The sequence below is a fragment of the Xyrauchen texanus genome, chromosome 47 (assembly GCF_025860055.1).
Source record: "Xyrauchen texanus isolate HMW12.3.18 chromosome 47, RBS_HiC_50CHRs, whole genome shotgun sequence".
Taxonomy (NCBI): Eukaryota; Metazoa; Chordata; class Actinopteri; order Cypriniformes; family Catostomidae; genus Xyrauchen; species Xyrauchen texanus.
In genome coordinates, this window is record NC_068322.1 from 7,525,418 (window position 1) to 7,553,332 (window position 27,915).

The following is a 27,915-nucleotide window of genomic DNA, read 5'->3' on the forward strand; positions in this document are numbered from 1 at the left end:
AGCGACGACTCATCCAGGAAGTCACAAAAAAGCCAAGGACAACATCCAAGGAACTGCAGGCCTCCCTCTCATTAATAAATGTCACTGTTCATGACTCCACTATCAGAAAGACACTGGGCAAAAATGCCATCCACGGATGTGTGGCGAGGCGAAAACCACTGCTAACCCAAAAGAACATTAAGGCTTTTCTGAATTTCACCAAACCACACCTTGATGATCCTCAAACCTTTTGGGAGAATGTTCTGTGGACTGACGAGTTGAAAGTGGAACTGTTTGGAAGACAGGGGTCCTGTTACATCTGGAGTAAATCAAACACAGAATTCCACAAAAAGAACATCATGCCTACATATCAAGCATGGTGGTGGTAGTGTGATGGTGTCGGATGCTTTGCTAAGCTAACTTGCAATAATTGAGGGAAACATGAATTCTGCTCTCTACCAGAAAATCCTAAAGGAGAACATCTAGTCATCAGTTCTTGAGTGGAAGCTCAAGCGCAAATGGATTATGCAGCAAGACATTGATCCAAAGCATTGAAGTCCACCTCTTAATGGCTCAAATGCACCAAAAGGTTTGGAGTGGCCTAGTCAAAGACCTGACTTGAACTCGATTAAGATACTGTTGCAGGACCTTAAACAGGCAGTTCATGCTCGAAAAACCTCCAATATGGCTGAACTATAGCAGATCTACAAAGAGGAGTGGGCCAAAATTCCACCACAGCATTGTGAAGACTGATCTCCAGTTAGCGGAAGTGTTTGGTTGCAGTTGTTGCTACTAAAGGTGGCACAATAAGCCATTACGTTTAAGGGGCTGTTCGTTTTTCACATGGGTGATATAGGTGTTGGATAACTTTTTTGCTTCAATGAAAAGATCTAACAATTTAGTATGAAAAATAAAAGAAATCAGGAAGGGTGCCAATACTTTTCCATAGCACTGTATAATCTCCAATGCACAGCTGCATAAACAATTTTAGAGATGGCTTTTAAAAAGCCCCTAGTAGATGTACCATTCTAGCTGTACTGTGTGAGTAAATAGATCTATTACCAAGTATAATTAATGCATTTGGTATTTAATCCAAAATGTAGGATTGAAGTGTTCTATAAGCCCTTCTGTAAAAGGCTTGTAACAAGCCCAAATATGTTCCCAGAGGTGAATGCTCTGAAGGATATAATTAACTTAAAATAGATTTCATTTTACTCATTCAGATTTACCCATAAAGGACAGACATTGCATATTCAACATGCATTATATTTATGTTCAACACTAAGGCACAGGAAAGCGTATCCTGAAAATATTCTATTCTAAGAAATGTATTACATGCATTTAAAAAAGGGTGAGTTGCTCAGTTTCCACAAGGGTGTGGTCATATGTTACTCCCAAAAAAACAGATTTGGAAGGATATAAGACACATGTTGCTCTGTGGCTACAACAAGCCTCATTAAAAGTGTTATATTTGTGTTCAACAATAAACTTTATTTAAGTACAGTGTACTGTGATCATTTGTTATTATACAAAGACAGTAAAGGCATTGCTTTTCTGAACATCTAAAGCTTACAGTATAAATGCTTAAACATTATACTGAAACTGTTTCAGCCATCAAGAGGGTTTTTATTTAAATATTAAAACAGAGCAGTCCTTAAAACAGCTGGCTGACACATCAGGGTTGAGGGTTTATCTGCAGGTGGTGTCAGGATCTGCTGACCGAGAACTTGAGTCCTGCTGCATCACTGAGGATTTGAGTTTACTTGCATCTGTAGGACAACACATTCAGCTGTTAGGACTGTATTGATTGTTGCATTTTATATCTTTTTCATTGTATATAGATTTACTTCAAGAGCGTTACACCAAAACAAATCCCATTGTTAAAGCTATCTAATTTGGCCAATAAAATACTTTAATAGTTAAGCTGGCTCTCAAATATTTCTTTGATTATTGAAATTGATTAAGATTAAGATTGTTACATGCGAAGAGTTTGCATAACATGATTTTTGGCAGCATTTTTATTATAATATGCAAAACTTGTTTTTGGTAATGGGCAGCTTACTAAATAGAAATATTTCTTAAATAAACACCAGATTAGGGCTGCACAGTTAATTGAAAATATAACACTATGGCTGCCACAATGAACTAATTTTGACAATAGTATATTGACCTCAATTACAGCATTTCCCAACCAGGGTGAGATCCGACAAGATCAGGGGTGCAGTGTAAAAAATCTTTTAAACATATCTAAAAAGTAATATGCATAAATTTAAAAAAAAAAAAAAAACAGAATATGCAACATTTCTCAAAAGTAACGAGTGATATGCCTAATAATGATAATAATACTAAGTGACTGAAGAGAAGGACTATTATGAAGGCTGTATACTAAAAAGATTATTCCATCTGAATAAAATTAGAGGTAAGAATTGAGGAAAGTAGGCCCCTGTGAGATATTGGAGGATTACTGTAAAATTTCAGCTGTAGACTAGAGTATTAATGTTTGTGAATTTGAGAGAAGGGTTTTGTAAATTCTCAAAGGGTGCCTAACTGAAAAATTTTGGAAAACACTGAATTACAGCATTCCATTTAGATCTGCTGTTGCTGTGTCAACAGTCACATCCACACAAATAAGTTTTCATTTGAAAACGCATCGATTTTTTTCTGTTTACGCATCTCATCCACTCTGGAATACTGTTGCCTGCTCCAAAAACTGAGACTTTCGAAAGCACTTTCTAATGCTGCATACTTTGGAAAATGATGACATTAGAAAACTGAAAACAGATTAGCGTGGACTTGGTTTTTGCAGTACCTGAGCATAGTAACCAATCACAGACATGTGCGTGAATGCAGTGGTAAATCACGAGGTCAGTTATGAAACCCATAAGTTAAGATTTCAGACAATCATATAATTTCAACGGATGCACACCTTGTAGCCAGCGGATCTGAGTGGCCGGACCGTAGCCTTGCTCATTCTTTGCAGCGATGCGAAAGACGACAGCAGGCCGTGCCGAGGAGTCGATGTGCGCGTTGCTCAGCTGCGTTTCGCTGACTGTGCATGAAGTCTTGGTGCCGCGGTAGATTCGGATGAAGGCCAAATCACCGGGTCGCTCTGTGTTGTTCCCTCGACTCTTCCTCACGGCCAAGTACATGGAATACTCCATGATCTTTCCAGACAGAGAGGTGGGAGGCTCCCAGGTGATGTGCACGGAGTCTTTATCCTGAGGAAGAAGAAAAAAAACAAAAAGGTAGCGTTTAAAAGCCTTGCTTAGAGAAACGTTATGTTTTCGTCATTAACAAGAGGAACAGTACCTTGGTGATTTTGACAGCAGATGGTGCCCCAGGAAATCCAGGCTGACAGGTCTTAAACTCACTGATAGGGCTGAAGTCTCCCAGACCACAGCCGTTCAGTCCAGCCACCCTGAGCTTGTATGTGACCCCTGAAGCCAACTCCTGCTTCTCACGACCATGGAAACTATGAGGACCCAGGAGCTTCCAATATAAAAGAGAAATGTACTGATAAAATAATCAACTAGTGACATGAGGATACTACAATTTTAAGAATTGTTTTCAAAAGTTGACATTAGCTTTAACCTGACACGGCAGATGCTATTTGCAACCAGATTTAAATACTAACATACAGTATGGGCATCATTGCAGTGAGTTTATTGTGTTTATGAGTCCCACAGACACACTTAATTAACCCCTAAGCATAACCTTAACCTTACCTAAGAAAAAATAACCTTGGGAATGAGTGTGATCGACAGACCTTGCCTCTGGATCAAACTCTTCTCTGCACTCCCCGACATTAACTGTGACAAAATCACTACGATTAATTTGTATCTATTATTTTAAGTAGTATTATAGGAAATATTAAGAGTGGAAACAAGAAATCAGATGGGAAATAGAGGGAGTCAAAATGTGGAATCGAACCGGGGTCGCTAGGAAGACAGAACACATTCACACACCGTCTTTACACCTCACACCATTGCAGTGACAACCATAGGTTTGTTTGTCATATTTCTGTGGTTCCACCACACTACTGGGGTGCAAATAGCTGCCCTGTGTGACAGATGTTATTGGGGTGCAAATAAACACTCCATATAAAACGTTTACTGTGCCTGTGCAAGACGCTAAAACAATAGCTGAGCGTGGCATAACCAACGAAGACATCCGTCTAGCACTTGTTTACATAGAAAAACAATGGTAAAAGAACACGGACGGGCAGAAAAAGGCCATTAAGGAGTCACAATTGACCTGTATTTGAAAAATCAGTTATGGCCTTTCACTTTTGGCCTTTCATGTAGCTTTAAATCGTTTTTTTGGAAATGTACAAATATTTCTTAAACAATTGGACGGTTAAAACTGGAAACCATTATTCTTAGGATTGGTCATTGTAGACAAACCTCACTATCAGTTGAGTTTCGACCAGACAAGCTTGATGCCAGGTCACCATCCTCAGAAGGTAGGAAGTAGTATGTAACCTCACAGAACAGCGTTTTAAACACCCCAACATCAAACCACACAGAGTCATTCTTATTCTGTAAAGGCAGACAGAGGAGATTTGTCAGTATGTTTTGGGAGTATTAAATTAGTGATTGTTACAATTTAAGAAAGTACAGAAACACACCATACCTGTTGGGAAGGGATAGGAGAGGTGTTTCTTTCTGTAAATTAGAATATAAACAGTAAGAAACTAAAGAAACAGAGTAACAAAATAGACCCAGTGTTTGTGTTATAGTCTTAATTGTACCAGACTGTTTTGTAAGTGGGACATTGGAAGCAGGGCTTGTTCCTCCTCTACTACTGTCCCCTGTTGATTGGTTGTCTGCCTCATCCTCACCCATTTCCTTAGGCCTCAAAAGGCTTTCCTGAATTGGGAGAAAGCTCATCTGAGAATGCCAATGTCCCATCAGAACACTGCAAAGCCCAAATTAGCTCCAACACAATCATATTGTTTTGGCTATTCAATCAGGAAAATGTATGGAAAAAAATGCAGCATCCTGGTAAAAGATCTGATGATGATCCAGATCAAAACTTGATGTAGTTCTCATTCTTTTTTAATATATTCTTGATACACTTTATCATGCTTGCTGCAGATATTTCACCTGTGATGAAGAGTCCTTCTCTCCTCCAACTTTGGCATCTACACATCCAGTTTTATGAGATGGCTGGGAATCTGAAGAAATGATATATACACAATTTATGCATGTAAGTGAATATGAAACTTCTAACATCCGTGCTCTTTTTTTACATTGTTAGCATGCTTTCCACAAAACATGCATTAAGGAAGGCATTTTAAATGGTAAATGCATTTAAAGTTATATTTTTTCCCTTTTTAGTGACAGCTGTATAACACACCTTTTTGTTTAGTTTCCTTCCCTTGTCCTGGGTCTAGAGGGGTAGTTGGTATTGACTGTGGTTCAATGGATGGGGAAGTAATGGGCTGCACTTGAAGCAAGTAAGAGTCAGCTGCAGGTAGGGGGCGCCAGGCAACATGCAGCATATTGATTGTGGATTTGACGAGGAACACCGCACCAGGGGTGGAAGGCCTCTCTAGATAAAAATAACAACACAAATACAATATAATAAAAGATTAACATGTCCAACAGACTTCCATTTACAAACATCTTATCCATTGTCCTGTATCTCTCACCTGTTTCCAGGTACCAAAGATCTTTGCAGCACACCTGGTAGTTATTCAACTTTTTGTATCCATCTCGCCCACTCCAGATGTACAAACGTGTGCCCACAGTTGCCGCACAGTGCCCAGCTCTTGCTTTCGGCCAATGCGGACTGCCTTCTTCCTCTTCAACCGACTGTACACCTGAATGACCCTGCTGTTGTTCTTCTGGTGTTAGGTTGTGCCATGTCAGTGTGTCTACAGTAAGTAAAACAAACCAAAAGAAAGCATTGAATGTTTTGAGCTTTCAACAATGTAAATGAAGCCATTTTTGAGAGGTTAGCAACACTACTACAAAAAGCACCCCATCTAATGCTCAAAGACTTAAAGCACTTTGTATGGTCTACAAATGAGCATGCAAGATCTGCAAAACAATGTGATGTTCTTGGTCATACCAAGGTTTAGCATGGAAAGAGAGTTGGTGCAGACCCATTTGACTTCATCAGAAGTGAGCGTGTCCTCTGTCTCTCCAACAGGAACCCAGCCTCCGAACACATATAACCTGCACAGAACAATGAGGATGAGAGACAAAGGGAAAACCCATCACAAATCATCACGTTGACAAGGCCATTCTAACTGTTCTAAATGTGTCAAAAAATACACATCATTGTATGCATTTGAGAGAGGTAAGGGAGATTATTGTAAATCTTTGTAAATAGTGTAAAAAGTTGGTTCATTACTTGTTTCCTATCACGTTGGAGGTGTGTAGACTCCTATGAAGTGGGAATTGCCCTCTGGTTTGAGGTAATGACCAAGTCATAGTTTCTGAAATAGAGAGAGCTGAGCATTTTTTTTTTGCATTTGTATATTTGCTTATTACTCGTAAAAACCACCTTTGGTTTGTAGAAAGGCACGTATTATTATTACTGAACAACTGAACCAAATGAACACATATATTGACATACATGGTACATACAGCTCCATGATTCCAGCAAATATGAACAAGGACTTACCAATGTCTAGCTGCCACAAGTCATTCAGTCTATACCCACACATGCCCCCAAAAATGAAGAGCTTAGTGGCACTGCCACCCTTCCCACAGTACACCACAGAACTATGGGATTCCCTGGCAGATGGACCTCCACCTTTGGTTTCTGGAAAGTTCCAGCATTTGACTCCAGATTGAGCTTGCAGCTCCAATTCATAGAAATCATCCAAATATCTGCAGAGTGATACCAATGTACAATATTCATGTGAGTAGGTATGTTTGAGTTGAATCTTACTTCTCAAACAAAAATCGGATTATTTGCATATAGACATGCACACCGTGGTATATTGCCATTTGGATCTTCGCTGTCATTGGCCATCCCGCCAAAGAGGTAGCACTTGTTGGCATGGAGAGTGAAGCTGTGACCAATCCGTGGACATGGAGGTGATGCGTTCCTCGGTGGCCGGGGCTTCAGTTTCTTCCACAGCCAGCGACTAGCCTGAGAAAAGAACAGAGAAGAACTTAGGGTCTACTCTAAATGTATACTACCATCATATACTATAACTGCCTGCTGTAATTATAATAAAGGTATACTTAATGAAAGAACTACTAATATTTCAGTGTTTACACTTAAGTTGTAGTACAGAAGAACTTCTGAACAACTGAAGTTAAAGTTTGTGATACGTTAAATTGCATGACTCCACTGGAAGAACATTATGATGGCGGGAAGACAATGGTCTTCACCTGCAATTCATAGAGACTGTTGGTATATTGGCCAAATTCAACCATGCCTCCAAACACCAGGATCCGTGTGCCTTCACAGGCAAAGCCATGAGCAGCACATCCAGGTGGGATATCCCCTCTTACTGCAGGCAGAAACCACTGCTTGGTCGCTGAAATGCAAAGATCAAACAAATATCAGCACAGAATTTGGTCTTTCCACATGATCTACAATGAAACTGTTCTTGAAAACACAACTGAATATTTTCAAGTAATATTATACAATGTTTGTGTACAACACCAGTGAAAAGTTTGGACATGCTTGACTTATTTATGTTTCTCATATCTTTAAAATAATTTGCTAATGTTAAAAAATAAATAAATTACACTTATCCTGAAATGCTTAAAGTTAGTTTTGTAAGCAAATACCATCCTAGGTGAATGCCACATTAATGCAAAAATCATCCTAGGTGAATGCTACATTAATGCTACTGTTGGGTGGCTACTGTTTTTATTTGTTTGACCATTTGGTCACTACATTATTCCCATACTTCCATTTGTGTTATTTCATAGTTTTGATGATTTTACTATTATACAAATGTAAAGTAGAAATAAAAAGAACAAGTAGGAGTGTCCAAACTTTTAACTGGAAGAGTAATATTGAAATATGAGTATACTGTATATGAATAGGAAGCGAAGTTTTATGATATTTCTAACTAACTGAATGTACTTTCACAAGTGATATGGTATTTCTGGGAACTTTTTTCCAAGTCTACAGTCTGCAATGTAAGATCACTGATCATTAGGCTTAAAGCATCGACTACGATGTTTTAGACAATATGGTATCTATCTAGTGTCCTGCCACTGTTATAAACATGCAGGTTGGTCGCTATTCCCTCGTTTCCACCTCCAAACAATACCACCAACTCTCGGATGGCGATTGCCCGATGCCCGTGCCTCGCCCTGGGAACAGGTCCATGGTAAGACCTCACCCTTTTCCATAAAGGGCTTTTATTCACCATAATGGGTTATCTGTACTTTTTCTTTCATATAAGCTTGATATTGCACATTTACTCTGCAGTAAAGGCAGACAACATGCATACAGTTTGCAGCGCTTCCCCATGCGAGAAAATCCGTCTGTGATTGGTACAACGTCTATCACGTGATCAGACAGCGCCGCACTCTTGACCAATCAGCGCCGTTTGTGCCTCGTAGACTGGTATATTACAATAAATGAGCCCCGAGGACAGTAAAATTAAACTAGATAGGTACATTTCCTGAAGAAAATGTGAGTGGTGCTTGCCGTGGCAAAACTCGTGAAATAGCATGCTTGAAAAGAACAAAAATTATGGTCATAAATAAATCAACCCAGAAGTCTCTACGTTTTTCTGATGCAGAGATATGTGATTTGTTACTCGGTTGCTAGGGTAAACCCATCTGGTTGCTAGGCAGTTACCATAGTGATAGTAATGAAGTCTCCTTGCCATCCTTATTGAAATAAGTCAACCCGGAAGTCTGTACTATTTTCTGGTGCAGAGATATGTGATTTGTTACTCGGTTGCTAGGGTAACCCCATGTGGTTGCTAGGCAGTTACCATAGTGATACTTATCAAGTCTCCTTGCTATCCAGAGTAAAATCAGTCAACCAGGAAGTCTCTACGATGTTCTGATCCAGAGATATGTGATTTGTTATTTGGTTGCTAGGGTAACCCCTCCTTGTTGCTAGGAAGTTACCATAGTGATACTTATGAAGTGTCCTTGCCATCCTGAGTGAAATAAACCAACCCAGAAGTCTCTACGTTTTTCTGATGCAGAGATATGTGATTTGTTAATTGGTTGCTAGGGTAACCCCATCTGGTTGCTAGGCAGTTACCATATTGATACTAATGAAGTGTCCTTGCCATCCTGGTTGAAATAAATCAACCCGGAAGTCTGTACTCTTTTCTGGTGCCGAGATCTGTGATTTGTTTCTCGGTTGCTAGGGTAACCCCATCTGGTTGCTAGGCAGTTACCATAGTGATAGTAATCAAGTGTCCTTGCGATCCTGAGTGAAATAAATCAACCCGGAAGTCAGTACTATTTTCTGGTGCAGAGATATGTGATTTGTTACTCGGTTGCTAGGGTAACCCCATCTGGTTGCTAGGCAGTTACCATAGTGATAGTAATCAAGTGTCCTTGCCATCCTGATTGAAATAAGTCAACCCAGAAGTATGTACGTTTTTCTGATGCAGAGATATGTGATTTGTTACTCGGTTGCTAGGGTAACCCCATGTGGTTGCTAGGCAGTTACCATATTGATACTAATGAAGTGTCCTTGCCATCCTGGTTGAAATAAATCAACCTGGAAGTCTGTACTCTTTTCTGGTGCCGAGATATGTGATGTGTTTCTCGGTTGCTAGGGTAACCCCATCTGGTTGCTAGGCAGTTACCATAGTGATAGTAATCAAGTGTCCTTGCCATCCTGAGTGAAATAAATCAACCCGGAAGTCAGTACTATTTTGTGGTGCAGAGATATGTGATTTGTTACTCGGTTGCTAGGGTAACCCCATCTGGTTGCTAGGCAGTAATCATAGTGATAGTAATCAAGTGTCCTTGCCATCCTGATTGAAATAAGTCAACCCGGAAGTCTCTACGTTTTTCTGATGCAGAGATATGTGATTTGTTATTTGGTTGCTAGGGTAACCCCATCTGGTTGCTAGGCAGTTACCATAGTGATAGTAATCAAGTGTCCTTGCCATCCTGATTGAAATAAGTCAACCCAGAAGTATCTACGTTTTTCTGATGCAGAGATATGTGATTTGTTACTCGGTTGCTAGGGTAACCCCATGTGGTTGCTAGGCAGTTACCATATTGATACTAATGAAGTGTCCTTGCCATCCTGGTTGAAATAAATCAACCTGGAAGTCTGTACTCTTTTCTGGTGCCGAGATATGTGATGTGTTTCTCGGTTGCTAGGGTAACCCCATCTGGTTGCTAGGCAGTTACCATAGTGATAGTAATCAAGTGTCCTTGCCATCCTGAGTGAAATAAATCAACCCGGAAGTCAGTACTATTTTCTGGTGCAGAGATATGTGATTTGTTACTCGGTTGCTAGGGTAACCCCATGTGGTTGCTAGGCAGTAATCATAGTGATAGTAATCAAGTGTCCTTGCCATCCTGATTGAAATAAGTCAACCCGGAAGTCTCTACGTTTTTCTGATGCAGAGATATGTGATTTGTTACTCGGTTGCTAGGGTAACCCCATCTGGTTGCTAGGCAGTTACCATAGTGATAGTAATGAAGTGTCCTTGCCATCCTGAGTGAAATAAATCAACCCGGAAGTCAGTACTATTTTCTGGTGCAGAGATATGTGATTTGTTACTCGGTTGCTAGGGTAACCCCATCTGGTTGCTAGGCAGTAATCATAGTGATAGTAATCAAGTGTCCTTGCCATCCTGATTGAAATAAGTCAACCCGGAAGTCTCTACGTTTTTCTGATGCAGAGATATGTGATTTGTTACTCGGTTGCTAGGGTAACCCCATCTGGTTGCTAGGCAGTTACCTTAGTGATACTAATGAAGTGTCCTTGCCATCCTGATTGAAATAAATCAACCCAGAAGTTTCTCTGATTTTCTGGTGCAGAGATATAGTTACTGCTAAAGGGTTGCTAGGGTACTCTGTTTAGTTGCTAGGGAGTGGCTTGGCAGCTGCCAATCATTAATCTCCAACGGCTGCTTGTCAGTATGAATGATATAAACCAACTCCCATGCCTCTGTGACATTCAGAATGGAAGATATCCTCTATGGATTTTGGTTGCTAAGGTGCTCGACAATGGTTGCTAGGGAGGGGCTAGGAAGTGTTGAGGTGATTCATGATTGGCTGTTTGCTGCCCCGAGTGAAACGAGACCACCCTTGTGTTTCTATGAAACTTCTATCCGGAGATATCCCTTTGATGTCTTTCATTAGAAGTGTATGGGACTTGTTGCTAAGGTGCTCTAAATTGTTGCTAGGGCGTGGCTTGATAGATTCAAAATGATCCTGAGATACTGATTGGTCGTCTGAGTAAAATGAGCCCGCCCCATTGTCTCTATGACACTGTGATCCAGAGCTATGTTGAATACAAATCCCAATGCCATTTCATTTCATGGGCCGTCCTACACCATTGTAAGTCAATTGGGGCATTTTTGGGCAGCTCCTGCCCCCCAGGGGTGCAACTTTTACCCCATTTTGAGGTATGCTCTTACAGAGCCTGCCAGCCTCTTCAAATGTGGCAAATCACACGTTTCTGCGAAATCCTCGCTCGGAGCTGTGACGCGTCAAAGTTTGTCGCAATGTTAAGTCTATGGGATTTTTCGGCCGCTTTTTTGCCCCTGGGGCAATTACCGTACCCCCGATCGCTTATAAAAGTCATAGCACACGTGTCCTCAATAGGCCGTTCGATTTGACACCTCATTCGTGGGTCTACGCCAAACGGTGCGGGACGAGTTAGGTGCCGAAGTTTTGTACGGAGATAGAATAATAAAAAGTATAAAAATAAAAATAAGTATGTGAGATTACAATAGTGATGCTTTGCAAGCACCACTAATAATTTAAATTATGATAAATGAATGCGTCCTGGAAACAAGTTAAACACAGCCATTTAATATGCATATATACAGACGCATTATGAAAATTTATATTTTCTTTCGCAATACAGTAAATGAGTCATGGAGACTGTAAAACAAAAAATCATAAAATGCAATTTCAGTACATTTAAAATTATTTGATACAATTAATACATATGATAAATTACAATTTAATACAGTATGTGAGTCATGGATAAAATTCATGTAAATCAGTCATTACATTATGTACGTTTAAGTCAATTATTTTAGGCTTTTTTGTTGAGGTTGTTCTTGTAAACAGTTCTGTCTAAGATATTTTACAGCACATACAGCAATATATAAGTAATATAAAAGTACTGCCCGTGACCAGGTGCATTTTAAATGGTAACATCTTTGGTGAAACCTAGAGGTCAGCAGAAGTCTATGAGGGCTATTTCATAAGCATAGCAAATGAGGAATGAATATATAGACATACCACGAACTCTAGACATCATAATGGGTTTAAAGAAAGCTAGATTTACTCCCAAAAAAAACAATTTACTTTTTTGATGAAACCAGTAGACATTTTGCCCTAGGAATATCTGACTGTGGAGATAAGGGCTTGCATGATTATTTTTGTCCCGGTACAAGAATTCTCTCTCATCTTCATTGTCCATGTCTGAATTGCACATGTTCTGTTTGTGTGTCTGTAAGTGTGTGTGCTGCCCAAATGGTCTTCTCTCAGACATGCAGATGCATATGTGCAAGAACACATTTGACCTTTTAAAGGCTGTTTTACATTTAAAAGGCATTTACTTGGTTGCAGTATTGCATAATGTGCCAGCAAGTCAAATCATCAAGTTCATGACTTTTTTTCGTTAAAGTTTTGTGAAAAATAAGAAATGTTGGGCACCTTATTTCTGATGCCTTGAGCTATGTGAACATTGGATCTTAAGGAGTTTAAAGTGGCATTGACTGATCCAATATGGTTTGGCTCTCATAAGAGGATTCCTGCTGTGCTTCTAATTAATAATAATATTGAAGAAGAACTATAATGTTCCTACACTAATGGTACATACAAATACCACTTATTTTGAAATATAGAAAGAGCGATAACAAGATATCTGCTTATCCTTACATAACAGTACTTTGTTTTTTGAATAAAATGAGAGAGTTAGAGAAGGTATAGTGAGAATAACTATGAATGGGCAGGTTTAAATGGATTAAAGTGACATGGAATTGTTAACTAATGGATAACTTTGGAAGTATGTTATGTAAACAGTAAAATAAGAATAAAAAATAAGATGCATCAAATACATATGAGGTGACCCTGCTAAAAAATAAATAAATAAAAATACATTAACCTATGCTGGTCTTCCATTTAAGATGGTCTCCCAGCCCGGCCAAGCTGTTGTTCAGTTGGTTTAGCTGATTGGGGGACCGTGGAAAAATAAACAAGGGCGACTATCTGGTGATGATGCTTATTTCAAAGAAGGAAGAATGATTTATTTTGTGGGTGGTTGCTGAAGAGTGAAAGAATTGGAGTGACAATGGTGGAAGAGGTTGGAAGAGGTTTTAACGTTGCTTATACTGGAGAACTGTGAGGAAAGGGAGTGATGTGGAAGATAATCAAAATATTTCAGTGTTTAAATTAAAAGAAGTGGGAAAAATAGCAAATAATGAGTGGAATGATGTTGAGTATTAAGAGTAGGTGACAGACGGAGATGAAAGGTGAAGGAGATGCAAACAGATGAAGACGCAAGGAGTGACTTGAATTGTGTTTGATATGCTAAGTTGCATTTGTTTTCATCTTCTTGTCATTGCGTTTGGCAGGTAGCCATCTAATCCTCGCTCTGCATGATGAAAGTGCTTCTATATTAAATTCTCCCCATCAACAACAAGCCAAAGTTCCTGTATAAAACAATGCACTTTCCTTCCTGTCAGCCTTGCAAAATAATTAAACACATTGTGTAAGTTAAGATCTAAGCTACAGAACAACATTGAATGCACATAAATTGTTCTTAAAATTAGTAAAGTTCTTATTTAACAATCTGATATCCTTCTCTTGTAGTGCTGGCTTCAAAGCAAGATACCAACCTTTGACAAAGTTCAAGTATGAAAAAAGATTCAAGCTTTGAGAACCTGTTTGATGAAAGTCACATTGTCTTGTTTACCTGAACTTACCTGACCTCTCTTTGTCTTTCAAGGGCATATGAGTACAAGTACACAAAGAACCCAATTTTACCAAACAGTGTGGACCAGACAGACCTGCTAATAAGCAGGGGACATCAGAGAAATAATGTGTGCGTAGGTGTGTGTGTATGTGTGTACATACTTGGCGTTAGTTTGGGGAAGAAATTGTCCCCAAAAGTGAGCTACATCACAAAACCTTCCTTTGGGGTCATTCAGGGATGTACTTAATTTGAAAATTGGTTTAAATAAATTGAAATAAAGTATTTTTTCTTTTATGGGGAGAGCTGATGTGTAGTTTAGGGTTAGTCTGTAGTCATTAACTGCATTTAGAAACAAAAGATGTCCTGGTGTGTCCCCATTTAGATAAGTGTGTATGTGTACATATTTGGTTATATATGTACTTGTTAGGACCAAATATGGAAAATGTCCTCACAAATATAGTGAGACATGTCAAAAAATGACTTATGAGGATATTTGAAGTGGTCCTCAGTATTAAGGACTCATAAATCATCCAAATCAGGTTTTGCTTTAAATCTGCTATCAACACATTTCTGAGAGGTTTTCCCTAAAATAGAGAAACAAGTGAGTATGTGTGTGTTTGAAGAGAGGGTAATCAATGAAACACTTGGTCTTATGTCAGATTATAGTGGATGACTCTTGGGTCTAGAGCCTTGATCTAATTTGGAAAGTCACACAAGGGCTTAATAGGGAGACATATGGAGGGAACCTCCAGTCTTTGTACATTTTTAGCATTTTCCTTTGACTCTGACAAGACTATATATACAGTAATGTGTTCCATAGTACAATTAATTTGCATTTGTGTGTGTTCACAGCGCTAAGGACCAAGTGGCGGAGCTAGGGGGTGGCCAGGTGTGGCCGTGGCCACCATGGAGCAAAGCCTGGCCACTCCATTGGCCACCCCACACACAATTGCTGTTTTAGTAATTTTTTTGGTCATTTTTTGGCACAATTTATTTCTTTAGAGGTGAAATCATCTCTCTACAAATGTACAAATATAACATGTAAGCACACCAAGGTGCTGCCCGTACATTTCTTTGCCACCACAGACTCATCGCTTGCCCCTGCCTGGCCACCCCTTTGAAAAACTCCTGGCTCCGCCCCTGTATGCACCTGTTTCAAATAAACCCTCATGTCAGCTCTTTGTTATTTTTTTAATGTCTTTAAAAGTCCACATGGCCCTTGCTGATATTAGATTTGCTGCCTAAAAAAAAAATAAACAAAAAAACCTTCCTGTCTGGCTCAACGTTAAGGCAGGCTTTACCTGTCCACAACATTTAGTATAAAAGATTAACTTGATATTACCTGTCAATTGAGTTACAATCCTGTAATAAAACAGTGATTGCTTGCCAGTGGTGTTTGAATCCTTGGATTAAACCAGCATTATGTGACAAGGTTGTTCGAATCCCAGCTGAGCCAGAACTTACCTGTTGATAAGACTTGCAATGGCATATTGATGCAATTGGGGTACACTCTCATTTTAAGCAGATAAGGGAAAGTTGTGGGTAAGTACTTTGTTTAAGCCCTTTACAGAGACGAGATTTAAAATGTAATGCTCATTGAGATCGTAGCAAATTAGTAAAGGATCACACATTCACATGCATAAGAATTTGTCACTGTATATAATATTTTCTCACACACCCACAATAACAATGGCCACAACATGTTTTTGGACACTTAAAGGGATAGTTCTCCCTAAAGTTAAAATGCTCTTATCATTTACTGACACTCATGCCATCCAAGATGTGTATGAGGTTTTTTCTTCAGCAGAACTCAAAAAAAGATTTTTAGAAGAATATCTCAGCTCTGTAGGTCCCTACAATGCAAGTGAATGGTGATCTGGCCTTTGTAGCTCAAAATCACATAAAGGAAATGTAGAAGTAATCCATAAGACTCCAGTGGTTAAATTAATATCTTTTGAAGTAATATAATAGGTGTGGGTGAGAAACAGATCTTAACTGAAGTCCTTTTTTACTCTAAATCTCCACTTTCACTTTTACATCTGAAAGTCACAAGCGGTGCTTGTTTAGTTTCACTTTTACATCTGAAAGTTAATGTTAAAGTGGAAAAATTACTTGAATATTGTTCTTTTTCTCACCCACACCTATTATATTGCTTCTGAAGACATGGATTATAACACTGGAGTCATATGGATTACTTCTATGCACTTTATGTGTTTTTGGAGCTACAAAGTCCTGATCACCATTCACTTGCATTAAATGGACCTACAGAGCTGAGATATTTTTCCAAAAATCTTTGTTTGAGTTTGCTGAAGAAATAAATTCATACACATCTGAGATAGCATAAGGTAAGTAAATGATGAGAGAATTTAAATTTTTTGGGTGAACTATCTCTATAAGATACACTTGCTTTAAAATGTGTGAATTCTATTGAGTAAGATAACAAAATATCAAATCACATGCCATTTATTTTAAAGAAAGATAGCACAAACATACTTTTCAAGCAAAATATTTCACAAAAAGATGTTTGTTAAGTAACAATAGATATACTGTTCAAAGAATTTAAACACTTTTTGGTTGTCAAACTTAGTGGAATATGTCCATAGTTAATGTGATCAACTAAACATGTGGTTACTCTGCTTGGACACCTGTGAATGTGATGGGAAATGTAAGTGCAGTGTAGTTCTAGTGGGAAGACTAGCAGCTGCACATCATCGCACCGTTAGCTGGGTAATTCCTAGCCAATCACATGTAAGCCATTGCTTTATAAGTCTGCTCACAATCTATCACATTGCTGTTTCAGTGTGCTAACACGGCAACCTCCACCACCCCACCACCACAAGTTGAGTCCTGTCCTGCACAGGGTTAGGCTCCTCGCCCCTGCCTCCTGTCTCTGGCAGGATCTGATGGTTACGAGTACAACAATTTCGGACCGCCAGGCTTACGCCAAAGTGAGACATTACTTTTCTGTTTTATATTCATCAAATAAATGTCATCTTCAATTTCACTGAAGTCTGCGAGTCTTCCTGATAGAACTAGCTTTTCCTGCAACCATTAAAAAGGATCTTGGGACAATTAATGACAGAAATGCTATGAAAAGTGAAGTTCGGTCAAAGAAAAGGTCTAGCATCATTTTGATTGTTATGAAATGCAATGAAATTAATTTTTAAGTGTCCAAATATAGGTTGGGGCCACATATGTGTGTAATATGTGTGGACAATAAAATGGGTGAAGAAAATCCCATAGACTTACATTAAACGAAGGACTTGAATCATATCAATTGTAAGTAACCACCTAGCAACCACACAAAACACCCTGGCAACTGCGTAATTATGACCTGGCAACCACTCAGAACACCCTAGCACTGTAGTGTCGAGTTTTGCACAAGCAAATCTCCTGCATTTTCTTCAGAACATGTCCTGTAAAATCTAGTTTTGTCTATTTCACATGTACATTTATATTTCAGAAGGGATAGTATATAAGGAACATACATTCACAAATGTTATTTCTTCTTTTCTAATCGTGATTTTTTTCTCTACCTCCCAGACATACACAAATCAATGTTTTTTGTTGAGTTATGCAGTGTAACACAGTACCTGTGCCTGACTGTGTATCTCATTGGGAAGACTGTGTCCTGGTCCCTTGTTATGTAACTCAGAATAAAGACACTGCTCGCTCAAGTGGAAATTACTCCCACAGTTCACCAGAGCTATGATAAGTTAATTACGTTTATATTCCATCCCCTATAATCTCGGTGTCATTCCTAATAATGAAATACGCCTGGATCTGACGGAGAACTGTCAATCAATAAGCATTCGTCGAAGTTTATTTTTGAGGCTTTGTGTTACAGAAATTACTAAATCATCAAAGGATTAAACGGATAATTCACCCAAAATTTGTTTTAAATTGTCATCATTTACTCACCCTTATGTTGTTCCAAACCTGCTTGACTTTCTTATGTGGAGCACAAACGAAGATTAAGCAGAATACTGGGGACGGACAGATTACTGAACATATGGAAGAATGTCAGATGGATTTCCAACAACATGAGGGTGAGTAAATTAATTTCCACTTTTGGGCAAATTAAACCTTTAAGATGTTAACCAATGAAGTGACACCTTGCTAATATGCTGATATTGGTTTGGCACTCAAAGGTGAGCAAAGTGAACATGTATATCCAGACATTGTTGTAAGTCACACACATATACTCACAAAACAACATCAAACAGCAATATTTTATTTCCTCTGTATAGATATATTTTAATATTTACATGCTTTCTTTAGAATTATTTTCTTTACATGTTTTTGTTTTCTCAGGACACAACAAAATATACTCATAAAGCAAGGTTAGTGTTTTTTTTTTATATTTGTAAAAACTAAAACAATGTATATAATCCATGTACCAGACACTCTTTTTCACTTTGTTTTGCTCAGTTTAATGTTTGGTCAACACAAGAGAGAACTAAATACCAGAACATTCTCAAATTTTGTTCAGTCAGGAATAACACCGACACACACATACACACACGAAATGTATATTTTTACTCCCACACAATTAAAAAGAGATTCATGTTATTGGTGTAAACAAATAAGACACATGTCAGCCTATAAATTGAGGCTGAAATTCTCATCAATGTAAGATGCTAATAAAATAAACCTGAAGTCACAGACGTTAGCCATAAAGAAAAGTGCAAAGGAAAAAAAGATCAAATAAAAGGATCATTTATAAGAATGAACATATTATAATATTATTTACATAATAAAATATAATATGTATACTTCTATACTACTATATATATATATATATATATATATATATATATATATATATATATATATATATATAGTACACAGTATATACAGTATATATGCAGTATATATATTATATATATATATATAGTACACAGTATATACAGTATATATATAGTACACAGTATATACAGTATATATGCAGTATATATATATATATATATATATATATATATATATATATATATATAGTACACAGTATATACAGTATATATGCAGTATATATATATATATATATATAGTACACAGTATATACAGTATATATGCAGTATATATATATATATATATATATATATATATATATATATATATATATGTATATATATATATATATATATATATATATAGTACACAGTATATACAGTATATATGCAGTATATATATTATATATATATAGTACACAGTATATACAGTATATATATAGTACACAGTATATACAGTATATATGCAGTATATATATATATATATATATATATATATATATATAGTACACAGTATATACAGTATATATGCAGTATATATATAGTACACAGTATATACAGTATATATGCAGTATATATTTATATAGTACACAGTATATACAGTATATATGCAGTATATATTTATATAGTACACAGTATATACAGTATATATGCAGTATATATATATATATATAGTACACAGTATATACAGTATATATGCAGTTATATATATATAGTACACAGTATATGCAGTATATATATATATAGTACACAGTATATACGGTATATATGCAGTATATATATATATATATATATATATATATATATATATATAGTACACAGTATATACAGTATATATGCAGTATATATATATAGTACACAGTATATACAGTATATATGCAGTATATATATATATAGTACACAGTATATACAGTATATATGCAGTATATATATATATATATAGTTTTAATGTTAGTTCATAGGTAATTATAGGGCATCTGTTTAAGGTCTATACAGAAACATCAGTAATGCAACCTGCATATGCACCTCTCAGATTATTCTCTCTTCCACTGACCATGGAAGTCCAATATTTTTTAGTTTATATTAAAGCAGAAAATGGGCAGACTCAAGAACTGTGTGCTGTGCTGTATACATAGCCATACTTGTCTCTGTTGTAAATAAATCTGATACAATAATATTACAACATATAACATTACAGTTTATTTAATTGTCTCTTTATTTAATCCCACCCTGCCTTGCTCCTAGGACTCCAAAGGCATGCATTGACTTGATTTGCGGGAGCAGTCAAGGGGAATACACTGACTGGATTTGCGAGAGTAGTCAAGTTGCAAACACTGACTGGATTTGCGGGAATAGTCTGGCCCTATAGACTGACTCGACTTTCGGGAGTTGCACGGGTCTTTCCAAGAGTCAAAGCCATCTTTGGTCATTTGGGCGCCGGTCAGCTTGTTCAGAAGGGTGTTCCTCCTAATGCTGCTGTCTGAGTCCTCTTTCCGGAACATGTTTCTGGGTTTTTTGCAACAAGGAAAACAGCGTAGGAAGTCGTAGAGGAGGTGCCCACTGAAGAGCATATAGATCCACGGGTTACAGCAGCTGTTGAGACTTGCCAGCAGGGCCGAGAGGGTCACAGCTGCATTTTCAGAATCTGAATGAGAGAAGGATGGAGGACTGTACCTTAGTGCTTAAAGATCTGAGCTGGTAACTAAAAGGTTGCAGGTTCAACCCCTGTAAAGGGTGAACCATTAACTATCCTCATTGTGCTGCTGAGTAAAACACAAGGTTGCTCCAGAGGGATTGTCCTTGTAATAGCTGTACTGTAAGTCACTTTGTATGAAAGCATCAGCCAAATTAGCAATTAGAATGAGTTTCGGGAAAATAAGAATCAAGCTAAGTTCTCAAAGGGGCAGAACCGAATAGACAGGCCACATATTGAAAGTTTAATTAGTGTGACTAATGCCATATTAAATGTACAGATATGTGCGCATCTTCCCATGCCTAATTCCATCACTTGGTTCCCAAGTGCAAATCACGGCATCAAAAAATAACATCTACCCGGACTCAATTATTCACAACATCTGTTTCAAATATGAATATAATGAGAGTGGATTGGATTAGGAGAGGTCTATTATATCTGAACTTTAATGCTTATTTGATACTTTTGCACACTATGATTACACACAGTTCGTCTGTAGTTCAGAGCAGATGGCTGTGGGTTTGAAGAGCATTTTATGGGGATTAAATAGCAACAGATCAATAACCCTTCAGAATTATGAACTTTCACAACAACAAAAAAATAGGTTATGTAATCACTTAAATTTTCGAGGTGCACAAGTGCGTCTCCAGGTTGGAAGATGAGCATTATGTAATATATAATGTAAAATGTAAATCGATAATAATGAAAATAGTAATCAAGTAAGACTTTATTTGATTCTTTTTCTTGTTTGATCCCATAAGGATTGGTTGCAAATAGTGATTGAGTTTCCATTAGGATTTCTTCAGGATTTATTATTAATATTATTAGTATTATTATTGCAATGGAATGAACAACATGCACCGTTGGTTAACTGCAATGCATAACTTAAAGGAGCCATTAATACCCTATCTAATCCAAAATGTTGTTTGTGTAACTTAATCAATTCAGCAATGCTAAATTATATCTTTGTCTTGAATCAAACCTGTTATTTTAGATGTTGTCATGAACACAGGCACATGCAGAGGGGGTGGATCTAGGGGCTTGAGCCCCTGCCCTATTGCTGAGGTGCCCCTCTGACAGTGTTCCAGGTTTGTGCAAATGCCACCCAAAATGAAATGACTTTTTTAAGTTTAATAAAAGTATGTAGGGATGTAAAAATGCATCAACATTATGCTGAAACTTTGATTACAGAGTATAAAAAACTGTATTAATTTTGGCTCAATAATTCGTAACAACAGTATTATATTTCTTTTTTTAAATTATAGACCAAATCTCCCTGTAGTCCATTAATAAAAATAATATTTGTAAAATATTTTGAATCTTCTTACAGTTGTGCATTTTTCTGTTCAACACAATGCATTTCTTATCCACAAATACATTTTTGAACCGGTGAATGTAACCTAAACTAAAGGTGTTTTATTTTTTTTGTATTTTTTTTTTTTTTATGTATAGTGCAACTTATCCCAATATTTATATTTTCATCTTTAGCATATTTTGGAAAATAAATAATATGGATACAAAATCATTTAATCGAGTTGTATGCCTAATTAGGCTATTAAGCATAATATATTGATACATTAACAGACCTACCTACTCCATTGATAAAAGTGTTATTAATTTCTTTAGTTAAGCTTTAAGTGTAAAATAAAATAAAAAATCACTATAGCATAAAAGACATTGGGTCTCGTATGTGCACCCCCCAAACCCCTTCTAAAAGGTTTAGAGCTCCTGCCCCTCATAATGTCTGTGCACGTCCTAAGCACATTATAATTACGTTATATTTATTTATTTTTCATTGTAGGCTACTTAGTATGCAATTATAGATTTTTGGAAGTACACTTTGTTAGTATTAGTCTATATTGTAATTAAATTTACATACAATATACCCATATGTGGCAACTTACCGTCCCAGGAGAAGTTCTCATCCCAGACTGACCACATTTGAACGATAAAGAACGGCGCCCAGCACACAATATAGGCCAAAACAATCACGAACGTCATTTTCACCGTTCTCAGTTTGGCTCTTGATATGATGGTGACGCTACTGACAGACGCCTTTCCGATCATCTCGTTTTTAGTGTTGTGCGGCGAGCCTCTCTTAGTCTTGCACTTGACGTTCTTCCAGATACTGTGGCATATGAACCCGTAGCAGATCATTAGGATGATGACCGGGATGAGAAAGATACCCACTGTGATCCACGTGATGTAGGCGCGTATGCCCCACGGCTCAATGAAGTGTCCCCAGCAATCATAGACATCCGAGCCGTTCTGGATCTCGCTCAGGGAGAAGATGAAGTATTGAGGGGTGCTGAGCAACAGGCTGCACAGCCAAGTGGACCCGATCATGATGTACGCGCGCTGCGTGGGCTGCTGTAGTGTCTTCAGCGGGTGGCATATGGCGATGTAGCGGTCCAGTGTCATCATCACCATCATATAGGTGGATGCGAACATCCCCAGGACTTGGAGATGCTTAACAATCCGGCAAAGGAAGTCAGGTCCGTAAAATCTGAAGGTGATCTCCCAGCACAGCTGCGGCAGGACCTGAAAGAAAGCCACCACCAGGTCCGCGAGGCTCAGGTGCTTGATGAACAGGTGCATGCGCGAACTCTTCTTCTTAGTGTTGTGCATGGCCAGAAGCACGCTCACGTTACCGATCACGGCCACGAGAAAAGTGACGCTCAAAACCGTGATCTCCATTTTGGCCACCTCTTCGTTCCGGCCAAATGGGTCAGTGTAGTTGCTTGCCGTGCTTTGGTTCGCAATTTTGCCCATGGTTGGATCGCGCGCGAGGTTCGGAAACACGGTGATATTCTCGCGCGTAAAGTTGCGCGCGTTTTCTCGATGCTGGAGCATCAGGTATGCGGAGAGGCGCATGTTGTCCTGGGCTTCATTGCGCGCACGGTCGCTCATGCGTAAAAGACAACAGAGAGAGAGAGGATACCGACAGATTCCCCTCAAACACCACGCTCAAATATATATATCTCAAGGATCCGAGAAACAGATCAGACTCTGGTACTCCACGTAACTGTGCCACTGCCACTTTGTTGTGGTGATCGCCCTGGGTTCATGAAGATTGCCTGACAAATGTGGCATTCCTTAAATCCAGCCTGAGTGGTCTCTCTCTCTCTCTCTCTCTCTCTCTCTCTCTCTCTCTCTCTCTCTCTCTCTCTCTCTCTCTCTTCTAGATTTCATGCCAATGACCATGATATACAACTTCAGCCAGGGGCAGACTGCTACTAAAAAATGTCCCGACTTTCTGGCCCAGAGCAGCCCACCAAACCAAGCCAGCAACACACCACACCGGCCAGGGGCGTTGCTAGTTATATAGCTCTACTGGGGCACAGGCCCCCCATTACTTATAACGCTTTTTGTTTTCTTTCTTGAAAGCCTGCTGCGTGCAAGAAGTGTGAAACACAATCCACTATACAAACTTCCCTTGCTTAACCCACTATTCCTACACTGCAGCAAGTACTGGAAAAGGTAAACATTTAGAGATATTAATCTTTATGAAAATAGTTATATAAGTATCTTCAACATACTATACATGAACATTCTCAACATGTTTTATGGCATAAAATGCACACACTGTATATGCAAATAACAAAACCGGAGAAAACTTTCTTGCACGTTTGCATTCTTCTGTATTACACATTACACATCAGGAAAACTTCTGTCAAGCATGTCTATGGAATTACATTATCCAACATCTGGCAAAACGGCCTCAGACGAAACGGCTTTAGACAAAATGTCTCAGGATGAGAAGAGATTTGGTCGCTAGGCATAGTTAGTAGCTAAACTGGCTGAGTTTGGCTGTTAACTTGCGAAACTAGCTGAGCTATCTCTAACTTTATAAATGCAGACGTGTTGTGTTATTAAACTCTCCATAATAAAGTCATGTGTAGCCGCATAATAAGACGTTTACCTGTATTGATCCAATAAAAAGCCTTCAAATTTGTACACAGAAGTGTTAAAAAGACGTGATTATCAGTTTGATCTCACTACGGTTGATGTACAAACATTGTCTGCTCGCGTAAATGTCAGCTGTAATAAATTATATCCCCGTTAAAATACAATACGTAATAAAAGTAGATTTAATTAATAGTATATTTGCTCTGTGTAAATAACTTTATATAGGAACTGTATCTAAAATAAATAAGGGGTGATACATAAATGCTAATACAACAGGCTGGAAAAATAGACATTTCTTAATTTTAATATCTTATATATTTCATATATGTTGACACTTGACACCGGACGACGCACACTGAAAACGACACAGTTTGAACGGTTTCATGCTGAAGAGCCCCTTAAAATTAAGATTTTGTTTTCTTTCTTGTAAATGTAAAACGAGTGTAATTGCCAACATCATCATATATGTCGAAATGATTGATGAATATTGTGCAGAACATGAGCACATTGATGTCATTAAATGAGTCTGCTTTTTTATTCCAGCCATTACTCCTGGTCGGAGGCTTCCGTACATATTTAATATATATGTAGGGTTACATTCTACCTAAGTATAATGGTGCAATGCTCAAATATTCAGAAGTGCATAAGTTGTGACTTAGTGCTCATTTATGCCACAACTAGGCTAAATTGTAATGTATAACTGGTGCAACGGACCCCTGGTGGCTTTGGTTATAGCAGGCACACAGGCGCGCCGCACGGACATGGATTTCTGCGCGCATGCATCAGATTTGTGTTTTTGGATAAACTGCATTGCTTTTACAAGCGTTGATTGTGTGGGTTACTGCGATGCATTTAGATAGATCCATTTCTTTTTTCCGGGATTATCAATCTAAATGAATGCACTGACAAATAAAGCAAATTATTAAAACTCAAACTTGAGAATTTACTGGGGCACAGCAGATTTATCCTGGGGCACGTGCCCAGTAAAAGGGGTCTATATGATTCTCATTTGCTCTGACATGCACTGTGAGCTGTAAGGTCTTATATAGACAGGTGTGTGGCTTTCCTAATCAAGTCCAATCAGTATAATCAAACACAGCTGGACTCAATTGAAGGTGTAGAACCATCTCAAGGATGATCAGAAGAAATGGACAGCACCTGAGTTAAATATATGAGTGTCACAGCAAAGGGTCTGAATACTTAGGACCATGTGATGTTTCAGTTTTTCTTTTTTAATAAATGTGCAAAAATGTCAACAATTCTGTGTTTTTCTGTCAATATGGGGTGCTGTGTGTTCAATAATGAGGAAAAAAAAATGAACTTAAATGATTTTAGCAAATGGCTGCAATATAACAAAGAGTGAAAAATTTAAGGGGGTCTGAATACTTTCCGTACCCACTGTATATCACACACACACACAATTCTACTTAAATGAGAGAGAAAGAGACATTTTTAGATCAAGTATGGATCTGGATCAAGTTTGGAACTTAATTCTGTTTGTTTGTCTGTTGTGTTTATGAATGTCTGGCCAAAGTCAATTAAGACACCACACAATCAGTCCTCTGTTTCACATTTATTGCTCGTCTTATTTGTAAAACAGAACCACTGAGCAGCACGTGGACCAGAGAGGAGATTAAACCTATGTTCAAAGTTTCTGGCTCCAGGCATAAAATAGACACTGTTTAAATGTCACTGTTTAATATAAGCTTGTAGTAATTTGGATTTTAATTCAACAGCACCCTGATGCTAAACCCAGTTTCGTAATTCACAAAGTCTTTTTAAGTGACAGCTGACGATTACATCTTGCCTAAGTCTGTTTGTGTGTCTGAGAGAATGTGCATTAGTGTGTATGTTTCCTCAGTATAATACATTAGAAAAAATAGCTTTTATGGTCTTTCATTATTTATTTACTTTGGTTTGCCTCTACCATATAGTTTGTTTTCGACTTGAAGCCAGCATTAGAATACTTACACTCTAAAATGCATTCTGATTCGGTGTGCAATTAAATCAAATGCATAGGCATAATTGCATTTGCATTTCATGTTTGGTCTCTGAAAGGAAGTCTATTATGCAATCAAATTGCATCACATTTTATCACTTGTTGATCTGATATATATATATTATTATTATTTCAGATACAAAGCAACATCTGTTTATGAAAAATAAAGACAATGAGCTGATAAAGAGGAACTTCAAGCCGATCTTGTAGTAACACTGTCACTGATGTCAGAACAGCTCCCTTAAACAGTGCAGTTAATGAGGAACAGGTGTGCCTCATTACCCATGATTCAAACAGCTACATAAAACAGAAGACCCTGCTTATGCTCATGAAAGCAGATTGCTTGAATAGGCACAATGCAGTTTAAGATTCCTAATGTGCTAATGCCAAAACTTAACTACATTTTTTTTATTATCAGTTGGATAAATATGAATGACTTCATATTGACGCATGTGAAAAAAAATATCTTGAAATGCTGCTTTTTTATTTATTTATTTTCTCCCCAATTTGGAATGCCCAATTCCCAATGTGCTCTAGGTCCTCATGGTAGTGTAGTGACTCGCCTCAATCTGGGTAGTGGAGGACGAATCTCAGTTGCCTCCGCATCTGAAACCGGCAATCCATGCTATCTTATCACGTGGTTTGTTGAGTGTGTTACCGCGGCGACATAGCGTGTTACGTGGCTTCATGCTATTCTCCATGGTATCCACACACAACTCGCCACGTGCCCCACCGTGAGCGAGAACCACATTATGGTGATCTTGAGGAGGTTACCTCATGTGACTGTACCCTCCCTAGCAACCGTGCCAATTTGGTTGCTTGGGAGACCTGGCTGGAGTCACTCAGCACCAGGGCCGTTGCTGGCCAAATTGATGCGGAGGCAGAGTGAGGTGAAACACTAGGACACCGACAAAAGCAATGATAAATTACTGGGAGCGATTGTGACGTGGTGGAGTAACCGGAGAGAATCTGCTTTATCACGTAGCCTTGTAAGTGTGTTCAGAGTGCTTTAAGGAGTGTGGTGATGATTCAAGTGTGACACATGTCAGGTGGCCAAATTTAGGTGGTTTCTGAGAAGACCATTCACCTGTCTTGATCACCGATATCCTTTTTGCCCATTCTCCTTGAGGAGCCTCCATTGCACACAAGTGTTATTGATAATTCTGTCTGCCTCATCCATGTGACTACAATCACCATTTGATGTGCACATGAAGTTCACCCTCACAAAAGCATTTCACTGATAGAAGGCCAAACCACTTACTGTCTAGATAACAAGTGCAAGGCTGTAATCATAGTATGAGGGTGCTAGATTGGCTTTCCTGCAGTCCTGCCTGTCTCTAATTGAGAACGAGCGGTGCATTATGTAGCGCAAAATACGTCAACAAATGTCCTGTGCAATTGTGCATCCGAAGACCTGCGGAAGGGATGAATGGGGGAAAATTCTGCTTCCTAAACTTAAACTTGTGTCTTCAGTTCCCAAACGC

The 27,915-nt window shown here is 38.2% G+C and overlaps 2 protein-coding genes across 2 annotated transcripts; both read right to left on the reverse strand.

Annotated features, from left to right (window-relative positions):
- Positions 1 to 1,462: 1,462 nt before the first annotated feature.
- On the reverse strand, positions 1,463 to 8,420 carry LOC127639197 (host cell factor 2-like). Its single transcript, XM_052121100.1, has 15 exons — positions 8,170 to 8,420; positions 7,332 to 7,480; positions 6,926 to 7,086; positions 6,613 to 6,821; positions 6,340 to 6,424; positions 6,055 to 6,161; positions 5,633 to 5,857; positions 5,338 to 5,532; positions 5,085 to 5,155; positions 4,730 to 4,847; positions 4,612 to 4,643; positions 4,383 to 4,517; positions 3,289 to 3,468; positions 2,906 to 3,197; positions 1,463 to 1,748 (listed from the first exon to the last, which is right to left on the reverse strand). Exons 1-15 carry the CDS (start codon positions 8,327 to 8,329, stop codon positions 1,669 to 1,671), a joined length of 2,199 nt encoding a protein of 732 aa, XP_051977060.1. The 5' UTR covers positions 8,330 to 8,420; the 3' UTR covers positions 1,463 to 1,668.
- An 11,358-nt stretch (positions 8,421 to 19,778) lies between these two features.
- On the reverse strand, positions 19,779 to 23,963 carry avpr1ab (arginine vasopressin receptor 1Ab). Its single transcript, XM_052120791.1, has 2 exons — positions 22,428 to 23,963; positions 19,779 to 20,475 (listed from the first exon to the last, which is right to left on the reverse strand). Exons 1-2 carry the CDS (start codon positions 23,431 to 23,433, stop codon positions 20,072 to 20,074), a joined length of 1,410 nt encoding a protein of 469 aa, XP_051976751.1. The 5' UTR covers positions 23,434 to 23,963; the 3' UTR covers positions 19,779 to 20,071.
- Between the last annotated feature and the right edge of the window lie 3,952 nt (positions 23,964 to 27,915).